Genomic DNA, 21,763 nt, shown 5'->3' with positions numbered 1-21,763 from the left:
CCTCTAACATAAGAAATAAATAGAGATGAAAGATTAAAAGCAATTAAATACAATAAATTTGAAAGCTTTAGTATAAAACGAACGTAAAAAAGCTATTCGGTGTACGTGATATACATCAAAGATACGTGCTACGTTAAACCACGAAATGATCCGGGAAATAGACGCGGTTTGAAAATACTCATATGCGACTAGACGACGTCAGGTACTTATCCTCGATAGTCTGTTCCGGTGTACATTTTATTATAAAACTTTTTACGAGCATCGTATAAAAGTTCAAGACCATTTCGAGGGTTCGTATCGCTTTGGACTCGGCGAAATCCTTTTTCTGCTTCCGATTGCTGGCCGTCTCTCCCGCTACGGGTTCGAAACTTTAAAGATTCAACGAGCGCTTCTGAATCTTACAATATTAACTGAGCCAGCCCGCTTCGACTGGTAGATTCTCGATTTCCATTGGAAATTAAATACGGCCAAGGCACCGTTCCGGATACGTAGCAATACTAAGTCGATCGTAACACTTCCATCTGTTGGATTAAAAGATCGGCCTCGTGCCGCCTTCTAGCCACTTTCTTCACCGAATCGATACCAATCGTCAGAATTAATGTCTAGTTTTCCATGGATTCGTATCAGAGGGGTTTCGACGTTATTAAGCGTTATTAAACTCGCTTCTTGTGTATTACGAAAGTATTTAAATGCGTCTCAACATTTTAAAACTTATCTTTTATTACATATTGAACTCTGTTACGTTTCTTGGATCATATTGAATCTTTTCTATAAAATATATTATTGTTAAAATATTTCTTTTTACATCTAGGAGGATGAGAAAGAAATATGAAAGGATCATTGTTAACGTATGCGATTTCTTATCTTAATTTTACTCGAAAATATTTGTTGAAACATTACAAGTATCTTTCGCTCGTTGAAAAAATAAAACGAATAATTTTTAGGCGAAATATTCCTCATCTTCTCATAAATGTAACCATATATTATTTGTTTATTTGCCGATCGTTATAACTTTCAGTTAATTAGCACTATTATTCTTTTGAAATAGAAAGGATACGAGACCAAGATGCCTGATAACATGAAAGCAATAAATATACATACTATCATCTGTGACTCCAGTGTTCTTTTGATGCTGAAGCAGATTATGGTATAGACCGCTCCGGGTACGATATTTTCTTTGTAACAAATATTTCCCGAGACTCTCTTCCACTCGTTTTTCCTGGTTTTATACAAAACAATAAAAGGGTCCACAACCGACGGTGTATCAGGGATGGGGTTTCATTTAGTTGAGTTCTGAAGGAAGAAAGGAATCTCATTTCAAAGTACAAGCTCTTTACGCCTTTGGCTTTTCCGTCGTTGCGGCCGTAAGGGATCTTGCCAAGGATATGCATAATGCTTTGAAGACTTTTTAGAGGGGCTAACGCCATATGGCCGTTGAAATATATAAGTAATTAAGGCCTAATTAAAATTCAACGGGCATCGCCGTATACTTAAAAATGTTTGCAAAATCTTCATTCGGAGATAAGCGAGCATTTAAAAGTAATTTATCGTAATGTGTGACAACTGTGTCTTGTGGTTGATAAAGACACTACATAAATCCCTGTATGATTGTAGAAATTGCCGCAGCTAACTGTATACCAATTAAGAGCGCAAATTAAATTTTAACATAAGAAATCCGTAGGTATAATATGATTTCCTTTACGCATCTGATTTCCTTTCCGCATCTGATTTCCTTTACGCAATCTGATTTCGTTCGCTAATTATAGCACCGATCTAATTATAGCATTGACACACCCTCTTTTGTGAACTGAAACAATTCCCACAGCGAGGTGTGTGGAAATTACCTTTTTTGTTGCTTGGGAATGTAATTTCATCTACTGAAAAATTGCTCGTTTAAAAACTATTTTCTTAAATAAGTACAGTGTTTAAATGTATGTTCGGCTAATAACATTTAGCCATTATCGAAAATAGTATAAATGAAGTATTTTCTTTACTTAAAATTTTATATAATAATATACTACAAAGATGTGTATCGTGGGTGTCTTGTAAAATATCAATTTTAAAATGGAAATAAATTAACCTAACTACAGTTGAATAACTTGTATTGAACTTTCAAACAGATTTGCATAATATTTTTGAGATTTTCTAGAATTTAAATTACCTTTATAAATTGATTATTCTATCACTTTCATTTTACAAACGAACTACAGAATAATGTAATATATCCCGATTAAATCGATTTGTAAGGTATCGTCTACATCTTGGTAAAATTTGCATACGATATTATGAGACAATAAAAATTTAGCGAATGATAATATTTATAAAAATAATAAATTGCAGATGATCAGTTCTAAAGATAAATTATAAATTAGCAATATATATCATGAGTCTATTTTTCGACGCGTTCACTTCCTAACGAAAAAAATGGTTGTAATCGCATACAAAATCTGTCGTCTTTGAAACCTACTTCAATTATATAAACTGTAACTCTTTAGGAGGGTTTCGAAATCTAAATAACAGAATGTAGTGTACCTAATCCCGAATGGTCTGTGTTTAACGTTTGGCTGCGCAATTTGACGAAGAACGCGGCAAAGTGGTCGTGAAGGAAAACGATTTTGGGATCTAGCTACGCTTGCCCTATTATTCCAGCGATAATTTAAGGGCAAGAGAGTTGATATATAGGTAGCGAGTTTATGCAACGCCATTGTCTCGGGGTACTGTTATTTATGGGAAGGTTTCATCTTCCAAAAATGGAAGGTGCGTGTTCCACGAACCCGTGATGCGAATAACAATCGGGCTAGGGCAGTAATTAAGGATTAGCGAGGTGATTAGCGACCAGCGGGTATTTAAATCTCACTGAAACAATCTGCCGGATGAATGTGTGCGTCTCCCGCTGTGTCTTCAGTCAAACAACTGATTCTACACGATCATCATCTATGTATGCACAATTCCGAGACCTGTGTAACCATTACATTAATCTAATTAGCCTTTGCCAACGCACCAAGCTTTATGATAACTATGATAGAACATGGATTCGAATAAACGGTCGATTATGTGAACGTTGGTAGATTGTTATCCAAACGAGGTGAAGTCATAAACATTAGATTAAATATTTAGTGGAAATTAGATATTTTTCCCATCCCTTTTTTATTATAAATAATTCTGATACCGCTGAATTTTTAGACAATGTATGAAAACGATATTCTATAATTCCGTAAGTCTAAATGGTATCTATTCACAACAGGTGAGAATATTCGTTCTCGTAAAACGAAACATTTGTACCTATTAAGAACGTAATTTATATAATATGCTACTGCAATATATTATTATAATAAATTTACTATAATAAACACAGTAAGATTGGGAAAGGAATATAGAAGGATAAGAAACGTGTATCATGCTTCTTAATGTGGTACCTTTATAATTATTTATTAGATCAATTAGGAACTAATTACGTTACACGTGCAGTATCCTGGCTCTGTATACGTTGTATCATGAATAATTAACAAGTTTCGCGTTTCCATGAAAAACGGTTAATTAATGACGAAGCTGGAACGTTAGTCTGGCATCGCAAATGCCACTCACGTTCATCGCGTGCTGATCTCGCAAATCCACGAGCTAGACGTTTAACTTGCGACAGATTTTTTTCCTCCCTTAAGCCGAAACACCGACGAAACGGACAAAGTTTTCAAACCGTTGGCGATAACTGTGAGCTCGGAATATGGCACATCCTCTTATCGTGAATAGACAAACATTACCGTAGGCGGTTGCATCACATATTCATTCTGTTATAGGTCTAATCATAAATATAAGATGTACCGTTTGGATCTCTATCGCAGCGATCTTGTTATTCTGGAAATACGTACATACAAGTTTCAATTGAATTCGGAGAAGCAAGAAACGAGAAAATTATTTATCAGTAGTTATTCTCGTTATAATGGAAAAATTGAATTCTAGATTGAAAATTATTTAAATTATCCAATTTTCAAACCACAATAAATACAAGGAAATTAAGAAAAAATATTTCGATTGGAATAAAATCGAACTTCATACGACAGTCGATATATCAACCCTTTTGTTGCGATGGTGTAGTTGTATGGTTAGATATTTAGAATTATAAAAAAGAACGTGGCTTTTATTGAGAATCAATTATATATTATAATTATGGATATGGTTTTATTTTATTTCCTTATATGTTCCTAATTATAAAATATTTATGGGAATCATTTATCTGTCGTATGATCGTATTAGGTGGAAAAATTACAGACAAATGTTTGTAATCATTTTGAGAATGAAAAGGTTAAAATTATGCTTAATTAATACTTACGTTTAAAATATCCAGGAATTCTAGTCTATTACTTTCAGAATGCATAAGAATATAATTGTAAATGCTAAAATAATTGATGTTCTGAAGCCTTAATTTAAAATGTAAAAACAGTTTACTAGAAATCAAGAAGAATTAAAATACATAATCTTAAATATCAACAGCACATAAATACAATTTTAACTATTAAACATTATGTTTCCTTTAAAGGAAAAAGCAAACGCAGGGGCATAATTATTTCTCTCATTTATATTTACAGCATATTATTTCTCGTAAATATCATGATACTATAACAACGAATATGGTTTCATATTTCCCATGAAAACTATCATTTCAGGTAAATGTAAATTTTAATTCACACAGTTAAAGATAAAGTGTGGAACTTTCACGAGAGTAAGCCTTATCCGTGATTAGAATTTAACACAATAGAAAGTTTTAGATGCTTCTACGTATATGGAAATATTAGGCGACAAAAGTTGAAAACGCGTATTATTACCATCTGAAAAACGAGTAAAACCGCATAGTTCCCTAGAGTAATATTTAAAAATCGATGTCAATGTCGAAACTTTTTCCTACCCTTTTCACGCAATTCTTTTCTTGGGAATGTAATCCCATGGGCGAGTAACGTCGACGCTGACGTTGCTAAGCTTACGTAGAAAGTTTCGTAAGTACTTGTCTGTTTAAGTTATTATAGGATAAATGCTTGTCGCTTAACTTTGTATACCTTAAAGGAAGGTTTACAATTTCTATAGGAGAGCTTTTCCTTTATCTGACAAACTTGTTTAAAAAAGTAAATATTCGATTTTTTACTAAATAATAACATTTACGGCGTGGTTAATTTAATGCTAAAATTTAGATCTTTTTAATTCACAAAAAATTTGAGAATGTATCCTAAAGAGTAAATGGGGCGAAGAGATAGAAAGATGTAGAAAAAAGATAGCAACTAGATAGAAAGAGAATTCAAATATATTAAAACGACTAATAATAGACAAACACAATTATGTCAATCTGAATTAAATTAAGCAAAACTCCTAAATCTGATTAAAATATTATTTTATAGACAATTTCATAAAACGTAACATTTTACATACAAATCATCTTCATAAGAAATTTTTTTATTATATAATTCTTGCATCAAAATATGCAGAAACAAATTTCATATATTACTATATGTATATAAATGCTAGTGGAACAATCATATCGTTTTATTTTATTTTCAGGTGTACGCGGACTTAAGAATATATCTATCGATATTCCATTGGCTGTAGCAGCTGGCACGACTGTCAATATGAGTTGCGGATACGATTTAGAATCAGATACTTTATACGTAATGAAATGGTACTACAAAGGTTCTGAATTTTTTCGATACGTTCCTAAAGAATTGCCACCGACAAGTACTTTTGGAGAATTGGGTAATAAGGTCATTGTAAGTATTCATGTCTTACGATCTATTCATATAATATTCAGTATCATTCACAAATATTTTATTTTTATAAAATTGCACAATGTCAAAGATGATCTTTTCCCTTCGATTATTTTATTTACATTACTTAAATAAATTATTCTATTTCTGTTTTAATAAGTTCATAATATTTCACTGTTTTTATGTTAAGATTTGAAAAATATCTAAACGATGGCTTATAATCGGTTGTTTCACTAATTAAAGTTGGTTAAATAAGGCGGTTTTTGAGATTTCGCAACAGTAATCTGCTGGACGCTACTCAGAGAATTGTCGTCGAGTTATTTCGAGCTAGGAACACTCCCAGAATTTCTTACTTATTAAAAGTTGGAAGGCGACCCTGTGCGAATCACGTTTTACATTCGCACCTGACGTGCAATCGTCGAGAACCGAGGAAACGGAAGTGAGTCTCTCGGATTATATTTCCCCAAGTTTCGCTAAGCGTGAAAGTTTGTTAGTACCATTCATGTCCTACTTTATTATATAGTTGTACCTGACAGACTACATACCTATATACGAGCACATATACCATATCGTTTAAGTAATTAAATGTACACCCTGTATTCGCTGTATTTTTCATGGCATGAACATCTACGAAATTTTCATTTCCTAGCTTTGTTAATGAACTTCCCAATTATGTCAGGCCAATTGACATTTTGTTACCCATAGTTTTTAATTTAAAATGTTCTTCACAGCAGTACCTTCGTTATCAATGTTTAACTATCTTTAAAATATCATACATAATTAAAGAATAATTTATAAATTTCATGTCAAAATTTTTCAGAACAAATATTTTCAATATTTTGGTGTCATTGAAAAAAATACATTTGCTATATATTACGTAAAACATAATTTAAGTATAATTTTGAATTCTGTGAAACTAATATAAATAATAGTAATTCTTGTTTTAACGTTAGCTTTCGACTTTCAAGAATTATTTTTTAACTGCTAAATCGTATTGACTAATTTTTTTATGTCTACAGTGCTGTACCGTGAATAGTGAGGGTGGCAACGATTTATGTGAGGGTAATACTCGAAACATTGATTAGAGAAGCTTTCGAAACAGATATATTGCTCTGTACTTTCTATACTGCTGCGAGCTTTCTAATGGATGAAATTGTCAGGAATTAAACATTTGAACAGGGAACAGAGAAGATACGAAATATGTATATCTTTCTTGTATTACCATCTATCTGAATTAATAGATAAGTATTTAAAATAGTTTATTATCTTCCAAGTACTTTAAGAAATAAAGATAGAACATAAAAAATATTATTATCAATCATTATTATATATTAAGCATTGAAAATTCAAAGAAAAAAGGAAATCAATGAAGGATCGGTATTTTTAAGAAAATGCAAAAACATATATTCCATTCTAGTACACAGACAATCGATAGAACGTTAAAATTTCGTCAGTCACATTCTAATTTGCTAAAAGCGTGCACAAATACTGGTGACCAAGCAGAATGTACCGTTGCTACGACTGGCTGATCTGGAAGAAATCCTGATTAGTTGGAACTGCTCGAAGCTTCCGGGTGTAAACCATGTTCTTTTAGACAGTTTAATTAATTTAACGAAATCTTGAAACAATCCTCTGAATTCTCTTATCGACCCTTCTTAAATACATCGAAGCAACAAAGCAATTCTACGCTTAAAACTATTGTACTACTTTAATTCGATTTATTTATTACGTAAAATTTAATTATCTATTCATATCTTTTAATTTTGAAGAGAATAAAGAAACCCAAATTTGATAATGAGATGAATGGACAGCATAACGAATCGCAAAATTACTTTCTCTGTAAAAAATAGAAAACGTACCTCATTACGTTCTCTCCCTGTAATCTTCATACATTACGATGAACTTTCGCCCCATGATAGTCTGAAAGAGTTAACATAGTTTCAAAACGAAACATTTTTCTTTAAAATTATACAATGAGCTATCTTCACAAATCACTGAAAAATTATCTTCTATTCTATCGTCCGACTAAGTCACGAAATCCGTATCGAAAGTATCTTTCTTCCATAAAAAGTACAACTTTCTTTGATCCCATAAAACTATTTCAGAACTATTTAGGAGCTATATAGGAGTGATACAATACGAAACAAAGCACACGGTGTTCGCGTGCAGTGCGGAACGCGTATCAGAGAAAAGAAACGAGTGGACGCCACAAAATCAACGCTTCGATGCAAGTTAAAAATCTGTTAAGGGCTTTACGCGACGTCACGAATTCCATGTACACGAACCAACGTGGACGATCGACCGACTAACCACTGGAGCGTTTTCATGCACGCAATGCTTTTCCAATTAGATTTTACCGGCGGAAAGTACGGACAACCCCTTGAATCGATAAATCGTAACGCACACCTACCACTTCACGGGGAGTAATATATGGAGCAACAAAAATTTCGATACGACCTCTTTTTTATACGGATACATGTTCGCCGGGAAACTTTGTTTTCGACAAGATTAATTCTGGAGCTGATGTATGCTCACCCTGTTTTTAGGTGGAAACTGGTGTAATACTGGATTTAACCTCACTTGTATTCGTCGAATTAAATATTTGTGAAAGGAAAGATTATTATAAATTAAGTAGTTCAATTTACGTAGGTATATTCTTGCTTTATCGAAATGTGATTGGTAGACAAATCATGAATATTGCAATAATGAATAATTTGCAAATCTCGCAAAATATATTCAAATGTTGTATAAAGTGTTAAAATTGTATTGTGCAAAATGATACGTTGCAGATGAAATAATTTCATTGGACAACCGTAATAATCTTCTCAAATTAATGTTTATAACGTGTGTACTTATGTATCGTGAACTCTGTTCGCTATATTTATACAAGTTTCTTATCCATAGTATATAACATATGTGATAATATGTACTTAAAGTGAGGGGAAAAAGTGTTTAAAAGCACTAATAAAAGTAATAAAAATTTATTAGTAGGCTAGATGTAGCGTTAGCCTCTCCCTTGCAATTTTCTTTTTCTCGGTCAATGGATATCGTGATCGCAATGAATATTTTTCTTTTTAGCCTCGTTCTAAGTCTACTACTGAATAGCGCTGTAATCTTACACGATGCGCCAAAAGATTCTAGCCACCTTTGATCTGTAAGAGAGAAAATAAGTTAGTAATACCGACTTTTATGGCCTAGTCCGGTTAAAAATTGCTTCAGCATAGTAAACTTCTACAGTCGGCTTTAAGTAAAAATCATATTTTTGAAAAATCTTGCTAAAATAAAATTAAAATCGAATTTCTTTAGCATTATACTTAGTATTTATAACTTGAGAACTGCTTACTGATGCATATGTATAAAATTTAATTAACAAATTATATTATTATTTTCATATTAAAGTTACAAGGAAAAGAAAATTTCTAGAACTCGTTTATGGCATGTTAGCGTACCTAACGTCTTCAGAATATCTTATAGAAAACTAAACGCTGGAACCTGTTTAGCAGGCAACATTTTCTTCCAGATACTTCCGTCTTTTTCCTAAAAAAATTTCTACTGTATCCAGCGTTCCCAAGTACATCGTCTATAACTTTTACTTTCGAGTAAACACCGGATCCTAATATAACACATCGATCAGTCAATAATAACCACGCAATAAAACATAGAGTAACAAGGTAATAGCATTCATTCGTAACAGCTCAACGTCACGTAATATCATTATAGTAATACCTTATATCGTTTCCTTCCGATTGACAGCCTGTAAAAAGCGTAAATCTAAATATATGAATCAAAGATAAAATTAATAAAAATAGAATAAAGATTATTATTTATAAGAACATACAAAAAATGTATACATCTTACACATAAACAGGATATCTATACACGATAACTAAATCAGCAACATTGTTCATCACAAGATAAATACTTCAACGCAAGGCAACTTGAAATTACATACTGTAGCTGCATACTTAAATGCGAGTAAAGACGAAAGACTGATGAAGACATAATTCCGTTCGATCATTTATTTGTTTGTATCGCAACTAAAATCAATTTCTCAGCTAGAAAATTATTCTTTCATTCGAAATGCTTTCTCTATAAGCTACTCACACCGACTCAACACGTAATCATCATGTAAATTCATTGGCCATTACATAGTTTGCATCATTTTTGTCGCAATGTATTCCCTAAGGGAATCATAGGTGCAACTGTAGGTACAATTGCACACACAGTAGCAAATAGAACGAAGGGAATAGGGTGTACATGAGGTTAACAGACACTGGCACTTCGTATTTCACAAACAGTAACATTATTAAAATTGTCAGTCAGCCAGGATGAATTTATGCGTGGTGGCCGGCAGCGAATTGTCGAATCGATGGAGGTTAGAGAGAGACATGGTGTGAAATGGTATGTACAATGAACCAACCGAACCGATGCGTGACTGCACTCCGATCGAATATAGTCGATCGATCCCTACTTATTTCCCAGCGATACGTTTTATCCGTAATTCTCTCCGTGCAATCCGTTTTTCTTCTTCTCCACATAATTCTTCGAATGCATGAACAATACACCGCGATGTTATATTTTCAGAGAATGAAAATTATACACCCGATTCGTGCGTATGCTGAGAAATCGGAACGCTATAAGGTTCTTACGAACGAGCGAGCCATACTTAACCTCCGAGCGAAATCTGGCGTGCTATTTCCACGAGATTACTTCTTTGCTTTTTTCACACGTCTGCAAGAATTGAAATAGTACATCAAAGTCACATTAGTGATATTAAGATATTAGGAAACAGCAAAGTTCCTACATTTGTAGGAATATTAAAAATTGCTCTTTTGAGACTCAAGGTTCTGTGATTAAGCCAGGGACAAGATTTTACTTTCAAGTGCCTTAATTGTAAATATTATCGTTTATATCGTTTATTGTTATTATTAATTCAAACAGAAGGAAGAAATTATCCTCTTCTTAGCGTTGGTAATCGATCCACCTGACTATATCTCAGTCACGAAGAAATATAATTCTAAGTTAATGTATTATATATTGTGTTACGTTTTCTGTATATTTAAAATGTAATATATAATTACGAATATTTTTACCTGCTAGATGTTATAACGCGTGTGCATATTTCTTATACATATTTTATGTATTTTTGCATATTACATGTATTCATACATAAAAATCTATTTAGCGATATACCACGTTCAAATATTACATAACATGAAAGTATAAAAAAAAACGCAATAAAAATTATCACCTAAAAGCAATAAACTACTAATAAACTAAAGCAATGCTACAATAAACTAAAATTACATTTTTTAAAAGTTTATCCGCGTGTTTAATTATCTATTAAAATGCCACGAAGTATCGAGACACTACAAGAAATTGAATATCGATATTCCTTGCATTTTTGCAAAATTAAAAAATTCCATAGCTCGACCTTATCGCGCATCCAGATTATCGTTCAAGTATGAAGAAATATGTTAAGTTATTGTGTTCGTTCAATGAATATGTACGGTCGATTGGCAACTTAGATCATGAGAGTGTTCACACCACTCGACGAAAATTGATTGTGTGATTTATATGCTGCCACTGGCAACATGTAATTAATCGATGTTGTGAGGTATTGTTTGTCAGAAACGGGCGAATGTGCGAGGATGTCAAAGGGAACGAGTAAATGCGATCGATTTGCAATAAATGGTACGCGCTCCGTTCGCAGTTCAGACCTTCCTGTAATCATCGCCGCTGAATTTACTCGAACTGTATCGAGTCACAGTAGCATGAACCGGCCGGCTTCATATTGGAGCGATTTCTCAATTTTAATTTAATTACATCGTTCCAAATTCGATTACGATGACGTTCGCAGAAAAATATGCGCTTATCTTATCGTACAACTATCGATATCGAATTTTATTCGAATAAGTTATGCCGACATAAAACAATTATTCTGTATTACAGATAGATGCACACAACGTTTCAAGATTTATGTTTCATCGAAATGCATCGAATACGTGGAAAATCTCTGAAATTTGTTGTTGCATCATGATGAAAACATATTTACAGGAATATTTTATCGACATTTATAACAAATATGAAACTAACCATCACGATTGATATTGATGCCGACTACCATCCCATCACTAAATTTTCAAGATATAGAAAATACGTTTTGTTTTGAAGATTTTCATTATATTTCTTTTTTTTTCGTTTATTTAACTATATTTTTGTGTTCGTTCTTTAACTTCAATTGCAGCTAATTGATATCCTGTTTCAGGTGTGATTAATAGATTTTTACTGGTACTTTGCAGCTAAATAAAAGTGATGATCATCGCGTAGTTTTAAGGGACCTGCAGCCAAACTACACTGGAAAATATCTCTGCGAGGTTTCTGGCGATTCTCCATCATTCACTACTTTGGTAGACCTTGCTTACATGCATGTGGCTAGTAAGTACCGCAATTTTATTTTCGATTCATACGAAGAACGGCCGACACATAGAAACTAATATTATAACAAATAGTTATTGCATCTACTTGCGTTAGATGTTAATTAAATTTGACATATACGTCTACAGCTTAGAAGAATTAAATAGCTCAGATTTTTGCTGATTTAAAACGCAATTTGTCTAAGTACGAAACGCAAGTTGTTTAAATATGATGTTTTGCTCGTAACATATGCAAGTAAATTTGAAATTAGCATACATCGCTTCTTTTGGCTGAAAGAGAAGAAGTGCATGCAGACTACAATATGCAATATTTCTATTCTTCGTTAGTATGCAAACTCGTAATCATCAAGTCATTTCGTAAGCAAAGATCTATTCACACTAGAACCACGAAAAGACATTAACAACCTCCGATATCTACATATATAGCTGCATGATATAAGCAAATACAGTCAAAGGGGATAATTTGTTCATTGAAATATTAAGAAATTGCATAACACTGTAACATTAGCGCTGACTTAATATTCCTAAAAAAACCTGCAAGATGAAATTCTCCTTAGGATATGAATTATATATATAAATCATTGTTTCCTACGGGTTAGATCATTAAACGTTTTGTACTCGTCTATTAGTTTTTATCTTCATGGCTATTTTATCTTAGAATTAACTAAATAAATTAATCTATTATTATTATTATTATTTCGATCGCACATACAATTAACAAAATTAATCTATGAAGTAGACTCCTTTCCTTGTTTATCAATTTTTGTTTTATAACACATTTTACAAATATAAAATTTTCCATCCACGCAGAATTAAACTAACCGTAGGATTATTGAAATAAACGACGACGTTAAACTCAACAAAACAAAACACACGAGCGAAAGAAGAGAGACCACAGTGGGTCTCATTAAATTCACCGAACAGGCTTCTTTCATTTCATCATTTATCTTTCACGGTCCTCTTAACCGAGTTACTGTTAATTAACAGCTCACTCCTGATAAACATAACCCTACTTCCATTCAATATCGTCTCACCTAGTTCCTCCGGATTGACCTTTTAATATGCACTATTAACTTTCAATGAATACATTGAATGAATACTCGAATATCAGTAATAAGTCGGCAACCGTTTCGTGACCCATTATTTTTTCATCGATTCACACTGTGCGTCTTCAATTCGCATCATGGCACTTTTCATTATGGCCGTTGACTACGCTCTACGCGATGAACGGAGTGATCATAGCGATAGCGACAAATTAATACGTGATTCGAAAGGGTAGAGCAACGAAACATAGAAAAAGGAATGAAAAAACAAAATGAAGTGGAGACAAGCAGGTAAAGGATAGAATATCGGGGTCTCGTTCCCACCGTCTCGTATTCTCGTTGAACGTCGACTTAACGACGCCACAATCACGGTAGCGATTCTTCTTTGAAGAGACGAGGTGATTGCCTCTCCTTTCCGATCACGGATCGCTCGTAAAAGCTCGATACTGAATCGAGCCTTCGAATCTTGCCTTGTATCCCTCAGACAGTCTCTTGCTTTTCTTCCTTTTCTCCATTCTCACGAGACGGGATGATCGTCCCGCATTCACAACATTACCAAACAAGTTCAAAATGGTAATCTTCAGCGATCGTGTCCTTGAGAGTGATACAGAGAGGATCGCGGGACACAGAGGATTAGCTACCAGGCGGAAGTCATTCAAGCTCAGAAGTGAGACAATTCTTTGACAGCTACCGCTACAAGGAAATTGACTGCCTTCTGTGGACAGCATAATGATCCCTCGAGATGTACATGACGTGTTATGTATACGGAATATCTTACCGCAGGATACCACAAGGTGAAAAAGTAGCGTCCACCTCATCCAACAATGGCGCGTCGCCAGTACCTGTATATGCTCTTGAAATATATGAATGACAATAAATCAAATTGAACGACGTGGCATCGGATGATGGTCGGATAATATATAATTAATAATGGATATCGTCAAGTTAGTAAGACAATTAAAAGAGTTGTGATAATTCGAAATACGACATTTTAATGAAAATTTCGATCGATGATTCAATGTTTTAAGAGAATTACATGAAACAACAATTAATTCAGTTTCTTTTATTTTCAATTAAATTCGTTGCAACGAACAAAATATAATTCTTTGCAATTCACGAAGGTTTGATCTTTTGTTGCATATATCTTCTATGCTCGTACTGGAGCTATAAGTATAATGTCATTAATAAAACTGAACTTCTCTTCTCCTTCGTAACCTACTCTTTATAATATATTAGTCCTTCCATCTCAAAGTAAAGAATTATTATAAATTATTCTAATACAAAATCTTCCATCTTTATACAAAAAACCTCTTTAAGTGAAATAATTATACATTATGTAGTACATAAATTATACATTATTATACAGTTGTACACGTTAATATTTAAATGACTTTATATACCAAAATATAATAATTAATAAATACAATAATAATATTGATATAAAACGTATAAAGAAATCCAGTAATCGACTAATGTTAAAATAAAATTAAAAATCAACCAATGTGAAATTAATTATCACCTGGTAAGTCGAAATCTTGTTCCGTTATTAAGAAGTTCAATGGATTTCAGACCTCCCGAATGGCGAACCTCAAGTAAGAGTCGAGAAGGTGCGGTATGCAGTAGGAGATACTGTGCGTGCAAACTGCACTGTTCCTTCGGGAAACCCTCCGGCAAATGTCACGTGGACTGTCAATGGGGTACCGGTAGGTTGATAGATGTAAAAACTTCCAAGAGATGTTTGGCGCTTCCGATAAGTTGTCGTTGTAACTCGAATCAATATGTTACTGCTCTTGTCTGCTATATTTCATTCTCTTCAATGAATTTTATTGACCTGCTTTCAATCAAACCTAGTGTTCAATAAAAAAAAGCTTCGCTTTGAAACAGCAAACAGATTTATAATTCAATCCCTATTCAATATCCAATAATATTAAATAATATTAAATGTTACTTTTAAAAATTCATATTATTAAAAATTAATAAATCCAAGTGTATTAATAAAATAATAAATTAATAAATCTAAGGAAATTAAAGTAAACGACTATTTGTTAAGGGGAAAAATATTGAAGTGTACAATTATTGCAAATGATCTCTAAAGTAATTTTTACATTATCCTAATAATAGAAGCTCCAAAATTAAAGGAATTGCGTGCTGATTATTCCTATATGGGGTATAATTTCCATAATGTGCTACAATATACACTTATATTCCAATATTTTCTTTTAAAATGTTCTCGGAACGCTACAAATGCAAATGAACGTCGAAAAAGAATAATAAATCATTTTTAAGCAACTTCTTGAATTTTGTACACGCTTTACGTATTCCTCCTGCGTATAGGCACACGGGTATCGATGTAGGCATGTTGCACATGTCTTTAATTTAATATACCGGCCTGCAATCATATGATCCTGTACAGGTATTTGCTGTTCTCATAAATTCGCCATACGTCAATGATTATTGAGAAACAAAAAAGAAGCTTGAACTTTTAATTGGAATTTAATATTTCACTTTTGACTGTAATGTCGCTGTTAATATTTTATGTTTTATTAGTATACATATATAAATAGATAATTGAACAATCTGAAAGTCACTAAAATAGAAGAAGCAAATTCTTAATTTTACAGATAATGAAAAAATTTCATTTTATAAATATAGATTTTAATATCTCCAAAATATTTCAATAAATATAAATTGTCAAGTTTGGTAAATTATTTTTTCTTTTTTTTTTTCAATTTATGTATGTAACGAAGATCGATTAAATCTGATATAACCACTTGTAATATTAAGGTAAAAAGCGAAACATTAAAACAACAGTAAGAAACGTGTTGAGAAAATGATCGATTCGCGAATGCAACGACACGATACCGTTATAAGCGTAGTACAAAGTTGTTCAGGAAATTATACTTGGTTCGGCTATCCTCAACTACAAGCAACTTCATTTAACCCTAGGTCTCATTTCGGTGCAAACTAGCAATCTGAAACGGTTTATGGATTTCCTAACAATCTGATAAACATTATAATTGTAGTTGAATACACCACAAATTATTTATGGTTCCCTAGAGAGAAGTATTACAGTGTTATTGAGAAGCAGGAAGTACTTACTGTATGTAGTATTGTCCTTATCCTGTTCATTCTCCTTTCCTTTCGTCCTTTTTATGGCAATAATACGTATATTTTATTCATGAACGGACGTTTAACGGACTATTAATTTATTACCATCATAAAATATCTAATAACATTTTAAACTAAAAATATTATCGTCCTTTGTTCGTGTAAACGAAAAATAGTAATTGAAACATGATCTCTAATTAAATATCTTATATCTAACCAAATAGCGTTGAAACTTAAAATCTAAAACAAAATTAAAAATATTTCATATAATGCTATCTTTTTATAACTTTCATTATCCAGTGACGTTAAAAAATTATACTCCTAGTAACACAAAAGACAACGTGCGAAAAGTATTCGTGCCTACCTAATTGTTTTCATCTTTACTAGTTCCAGAATGATTAGCAAATAAAATAATTGCTAAATCTCATTAGTCATATATTATCACCTAATTTCATGTTTTGTAAACGAAATTTTTTATTTCAGGTGAATTCCAGTTTCATAATGAACGTAACGGACAAGCTCAGTGACAATCAGCAAATAATGTGTATCGCAGGATTGGATTTCGAGATTATACCAGATAGCTTTAACAACGGAAGATTACATATTGTTTGCAACGCTAATGTCTTTCATTTGTATAAAAAACAAGCTGGTGTTTTTTTGATCGAGGAACGGCCACGTTTGGCATCTGTACTAGGAACTCGGGAATCTTCTTACATCGGTATATCTTACAGATCTATTTATAATTGTTCGCCGATGGTACTTATTTTTTCCATTTGTTTTGCAATTAATACTGTTTAAAATCCCTATGATATCAGGCTCATCTTTATGAAAGGATTTTCCTAAGTATCAATTACGTAATCAAAAGTATCATAATGCATTCTGGATTTATTACAAAGCTTTGTGACCTTACGTGGTTTTAGATTAACGGCAACGAATCTTTTTATGAATTAATTATTTTATCAATTACAAAATATAAAGGAGAGATTTTTCTCAAGCGTTTTATATTTAATAATTCCTTTTATATTCGTTTAATGTATTTTTCAACGTACCCAAAATAAATATGCATTTTTGAGAAATATAAATATTCATCATTTATTAATGTTTTACGTTAGAGAAAGAAAATAACGGCTACATAATTTCCCGTTTTAATTATTATATGAACTATGTTCTTCTCAAAATTAATATGTTTGTTATTTCTGGATGTGTATTCATAACGACTAATTCTAACGATAGAAACCTAGATAAAAGAATAAATATATATTTAGATGAATTCCTTTTTCAATATCCTATTCAAGTAATCCATTGTCAGATCCCCGATTAATGATGGAGTTAACATCTTCAAAGGTCGCCTTCAGCAAAGATTTCTTTCTTCTAAAGATTTATGGTAAATCTTCACATAAACAAATCCAAATTATATGGAAGTCTATTGTATATCAATTACTGTACTAATAAAATTCTACATAGTATCTTGTATATAAACGGAGAACAAATAATGGAGCATTAGTATATACCGTAAAAAAGTAACTTGATAACATATTGATCAGGTCAAAGTAATAATCAACTGAATATGCTAATCTCAACTCAATCGTGTAATATGCTAATCAAACTATAATCATGCTAATAATAACTGAAATTATGCATCAATCACAGCGTAACGTCAAAGTTTCATTGAAATTAGCATGAAATGTAAAATTATGATAATATCAGAAGAGTTCTTCTCAACTGTTTAAATTAATCTTATTGATGCTACCATAAATGGTAGTAAAAGTATTACGATACCAAAATATATACTACAAGAAATTAACTAGAAAAGTATGTCTTATGTGTAGTACCTATCTATTACTATAAATCTTAAATCTCGAATATCAGGATCTTAAATAGCACTGAATCAATTAATCGTATTATTCGAGAGATATAACTTTTTCTTTTTCTTTTCTTTAACTTTTTTAATAATAGCTTTATAATATCGCAAGTATATTTTACCTATTTCATTTGCATTACTTTATTTCTTTTATCTATGTTTAAAATTTTTTCATCTATATGATACAATAGAAATGAAAGTACAACGGCACAAACGTAAATGTAGTATTTTGATATATCGTTTAATTTAAAGACTATTAATTGCAAAACAACAATTTCTTCGTATCATTGAAGATTGACTATTCAACAACTAGAACTATCTATGAATATTAGTGTCTAGTTATATCTTCTTGTATGTTCTATATATATATATTTTTTCATAGATTCGTATGTATTGTTTTATTTGTTTCAGGAGGTGCAGCAACACAATTTAAAGAATGGTTCTTGAATGCCGCAGTTACGCTGTTGCTGTGCAGTTTTAGATAACAACGATGAACCCGTTAATCACCCTATACGTATATGACTGTATCGAAATGAGAGGGCAAATTGTTTGTAAAATTTTGAAATTAAGTGCGACGAGGGAAGAGCGACAAAAATTTTTCGTTAACATAAATATCGACCGTATGTTATTCGTGTAAATAGGATAAAAATTTAGCTAATTATCTACATGTAATTGCGACCTGCGCTGTCTCGTTGCAACGAGACGAATTTATAACCTGAATAACATGTCATAATATTATGTATTAGATCGACGATGTGTCGCGCCAAAGTGTTCGAGAACTTGTTTCAGTACTATTATATCGTGTTTTCTATCCTCTGACAATGATTTTGATACCTCTTCCGTAAAACATTCCGTAAAACATAACTGCCACACTGTATCATCACAAGTTTCTAGGTAAAAGCTGTTATTATTTGTGAATGAAGTTTTACTTAAGTGAAAAACAAATAAATAATTCACCTTCGTTACTTTCGTCTTTTTTTTACTCAAATTCCTCACCTACTCGTCTTGATCAAATGATCTTGCAATGCAATAGTTTATACTTTCAAATATAGAATTGTTACTTTTATTGCAATAGTGGTAAAATTTGTTTACTATTTATTAGAAAGAAGTATATAAGCATAAAATAAAAAGTAGTGCCAACAAATTAATAAATAACACACATTTACAGAATGTGAATATCACAAAATGATAGCTAAAATATCTTATCACTATAAAATTTAATGTTCCTTTAAAATGTCAAGTAATTATTATCATAGCTTAACAAAAGTACAGAACAATGTAATTTAATCACATTACCAATAAAAGTACAGAACAGATTAGGTAAAAACGCATAATTTAAAAAAGTTGATGTTTTATAAGCGTTTTCAATCTTCCTTCGGCATTTGATTTTGAAGTTTCATTTCTATTACATCCACTGTCGCGTCTCTAATTTTACTTTTCTCAAGACCCAGTTGCTGAATTTTTTCCATTTGCTCGGTAACATAAGCTACTCTCCTATCGAAGTAGTCCTTTGCATCTGGCACCTTCTTCTGAGCATAATAACCAGTTCCAATATCAATTAGAACATTATTAGTATCTACCAGTTTTCCAACCACATACATGGATCCAGTTAGTGGTACAAGAATTTCATTACCTAAAATAAATTCAATGATATTATTAAAATGAACAAGTTAAGCATTCTCACATTTTCTAACCTTAAAGTACTAAATATCAAAAAGATTCTTTACACTAGAATTTACGGGATAGAATACTAATGTAACTATACCCTCCATGGACGGAGAAATCTTCTCGAGGCATGATCCTGATTCTTGAAATTTACTTTGAGCAATTTTTAACGTTTGCAACGAATCTTGGAAAACACCGAGTTCTTGGTCCAATTGTTGCTTCAATACTGTGAGTTGTTGAAGATTTAAAGTAGTTAAATCTATTTTTTGCAGATGCGGCGCTTCTGTCATCGAGATTTCTGACATTTTAAACTATTTATTATAAAAACTATGTCCAAACAAACGATTGACACACGCGCTCCAGCCCTATAACCAAAAACGGTCAAACACCGGAGCCAAATAGCACAGCCCAACTCATATATTACATGCATGTAGTTGCTGCAAGCGTTTGCTAGATGGCGAAATCATCTGCACGTTCTAGCGACATCTGGATATGATAATATGGCTAAAATTATTATAATTACAGACTTGTTTGTGACACCTGTACCTCGCGTGTTCAGTTTCCATGCGATTCTCTACTTTACCGGTTGGGTGTTTGGTTTTCATACCATTCTATACTTTATCAATTGGACGTAAAATAACATTACTACATTAGCAATAGTTAATATTGAAACAAAAATTTAAGTAAAATAGGAATTGTCTTAGACAGACAAAATAAATGTTTAAATTTTACTCTTTTATATATGTTTTTAAAGTGACATTCCCGTAAATTGATTAAAAAATGAAATGCAAGTCCAACTAATTTGTTATTTATATACACAAATCATTTTCATATATATACAATAGCATGCATAATAAAAGTATACAAAATGCAATCATACGTATAAAATAGTAACCATACAACACAGACTGTTGCAATATGATTAGTGCATTTTATGAGTTGGATATAATTCATTCTATCATTTTATCTTAATATTCATTTCATCCATTTCAAAATAATTTTTGTCTCAAAAAAATGTTATATATTTTTTCCCCCTTTCATTATGTTTTAAAATTCATAATAAAGAGAGAGCATCTTTCTTCGATGGCGAAAATCTGCCATTTCTATTTTGTATGTAATTCATGTTCTCCTCGTCACCTAGTTTCCGAAGTAGAGACCCGTAATACGAAAAGAAATGGCCAGACTTTTTATTACAATGAAAGCATCAGATTACTTTTCTTTAGCACTTTGGATCTTTAATTTCCGCTCTGAAACCTACTTTAAGTGGAATATCGATATCTTCGCCGAAAAAAAGTCTAAAAGTCGTGGATATATCATGAGTATGTGAGTGAAATAGCAAACGAACTGCAGAAGAAAGGGCTATGACTTAACGTATCTTCTCTGTGGTTTGATATTAATATTATTCCAATTTGATATAATGAATTTGCAAATCTATTCCAATTGAATGCTAATAATGAATTTACTATTCATTTATTTAATAGAGAAAATTGAAGACATATTTACTGGTATATGTACTTTATATTCAAAACGAAATTATGTAATGAAAATAAGGGATCTCATTAAAGGTTTAACATATTTTTATTATCGTAGCTATTTACATGCCGATTTAATGATAAATACTTGTCTTTTTTAGTTTGTATTATTTAGTGAATTCTCCTTATCATACATAACATACGAAAAGTATATCTATTTAATAAAATTACCATTCTACTAAGATATTAAATAAACAAGGAGAAACGTGTTATTGAAATAACATTGTCTTCGTTGTTCATAAATGAAAAATTCATGGATATTGTATTTATTATTGCTTAAATAAATTACCTTTTATTACTCGAATGTAGTCATCATTTAAAACGAATCTTCATTTTTTTTAAACATTAGAGCTGCTAAAATATTATGAAT

The 21,763-nt window shown here is 31.8% G+C and overlaps 2 protein-coding genes across 3 annotated transcripts in view; one reads left to right on the top strand and one right to left on the bottom strand.

The window, feature by feature from the left end:
- Positions 1-19,161, top strand: part of LOC117234864 — a 59,994-nt gene extending 40,833 nt beyond the window's left edge. The window contains exons 2-6 of one of the 2 annotated variants that reach the window (XM_033496459.1): positions 5,545-5,750; positions 12,050-12,185; positions 14,797-14,930; positions 16,819-17,053; positions 18,608-19,161. In XM_033496459.1, coding sequence (XP_033352350.1) covers positions 5,545-5,750; positions 12,050-12,185; positions 14,797-14,930; positions 16,819-17,053; positions 18,608-18,681 — 785 coding nt within the window. In that variant the 3' untranslated portion in view covers positions 18,682-19,161. Of the gene's footprint in view, positions 1-5,544; positions 5,751-12,049; positions 12,186-14,796; positions 14,931-16,818; positions 17,292-18,607 lie in introns of those variants that run through there. The other variant, XM_033496449.1, reaches the window with a different exon arrangement.
- A 233-nt stretch (positions 19,162-19,394) lies between these two features.
- LOC117234877 (prefoldin subunit 5) lies at positions 19,395-20,290 on the bottom strand. The gene is made up of 2 exons (XM_033496460.1): positions 19,962-20,290; positions 19,395-19,829 (listed from the first exon to the last, which is right to left on the bottom strand). Exons 1-2 carry the CDS (start codon positions 20,164-20,166, stop codon positions 19,561-19,563), a joined length of 474 nt encoding a protein of 157 aa, XP_033352351.1. The 5' UTR covers positions 20,167-20,290; the 3' UTR covers positions 19,395-19,560.
- Positions 20,291-21,763: the final 1,473 nt, after the last annotated feature.

This window comes from Bombus vosnesenskii, unplaced genomic scaffold (assembly GCF_011952255.1).
Source record: "Bombus vosnesenskii isolate JDL3184/JDL3185 unplaced genomic scaffold, Bvos_JDL3184-5_v1.1 scf7180000013263, whole genome shotgun sequence".
Lineage (NCBI taxonomy): Eukaryota > Metazoa > Arthropoda > Insecta > Hymenoptera > Apidae > Bombus > Bombus vosnesenskii.
This window is presented reverse-complemented; position numbering and strand designations above follow the sequence as displayed.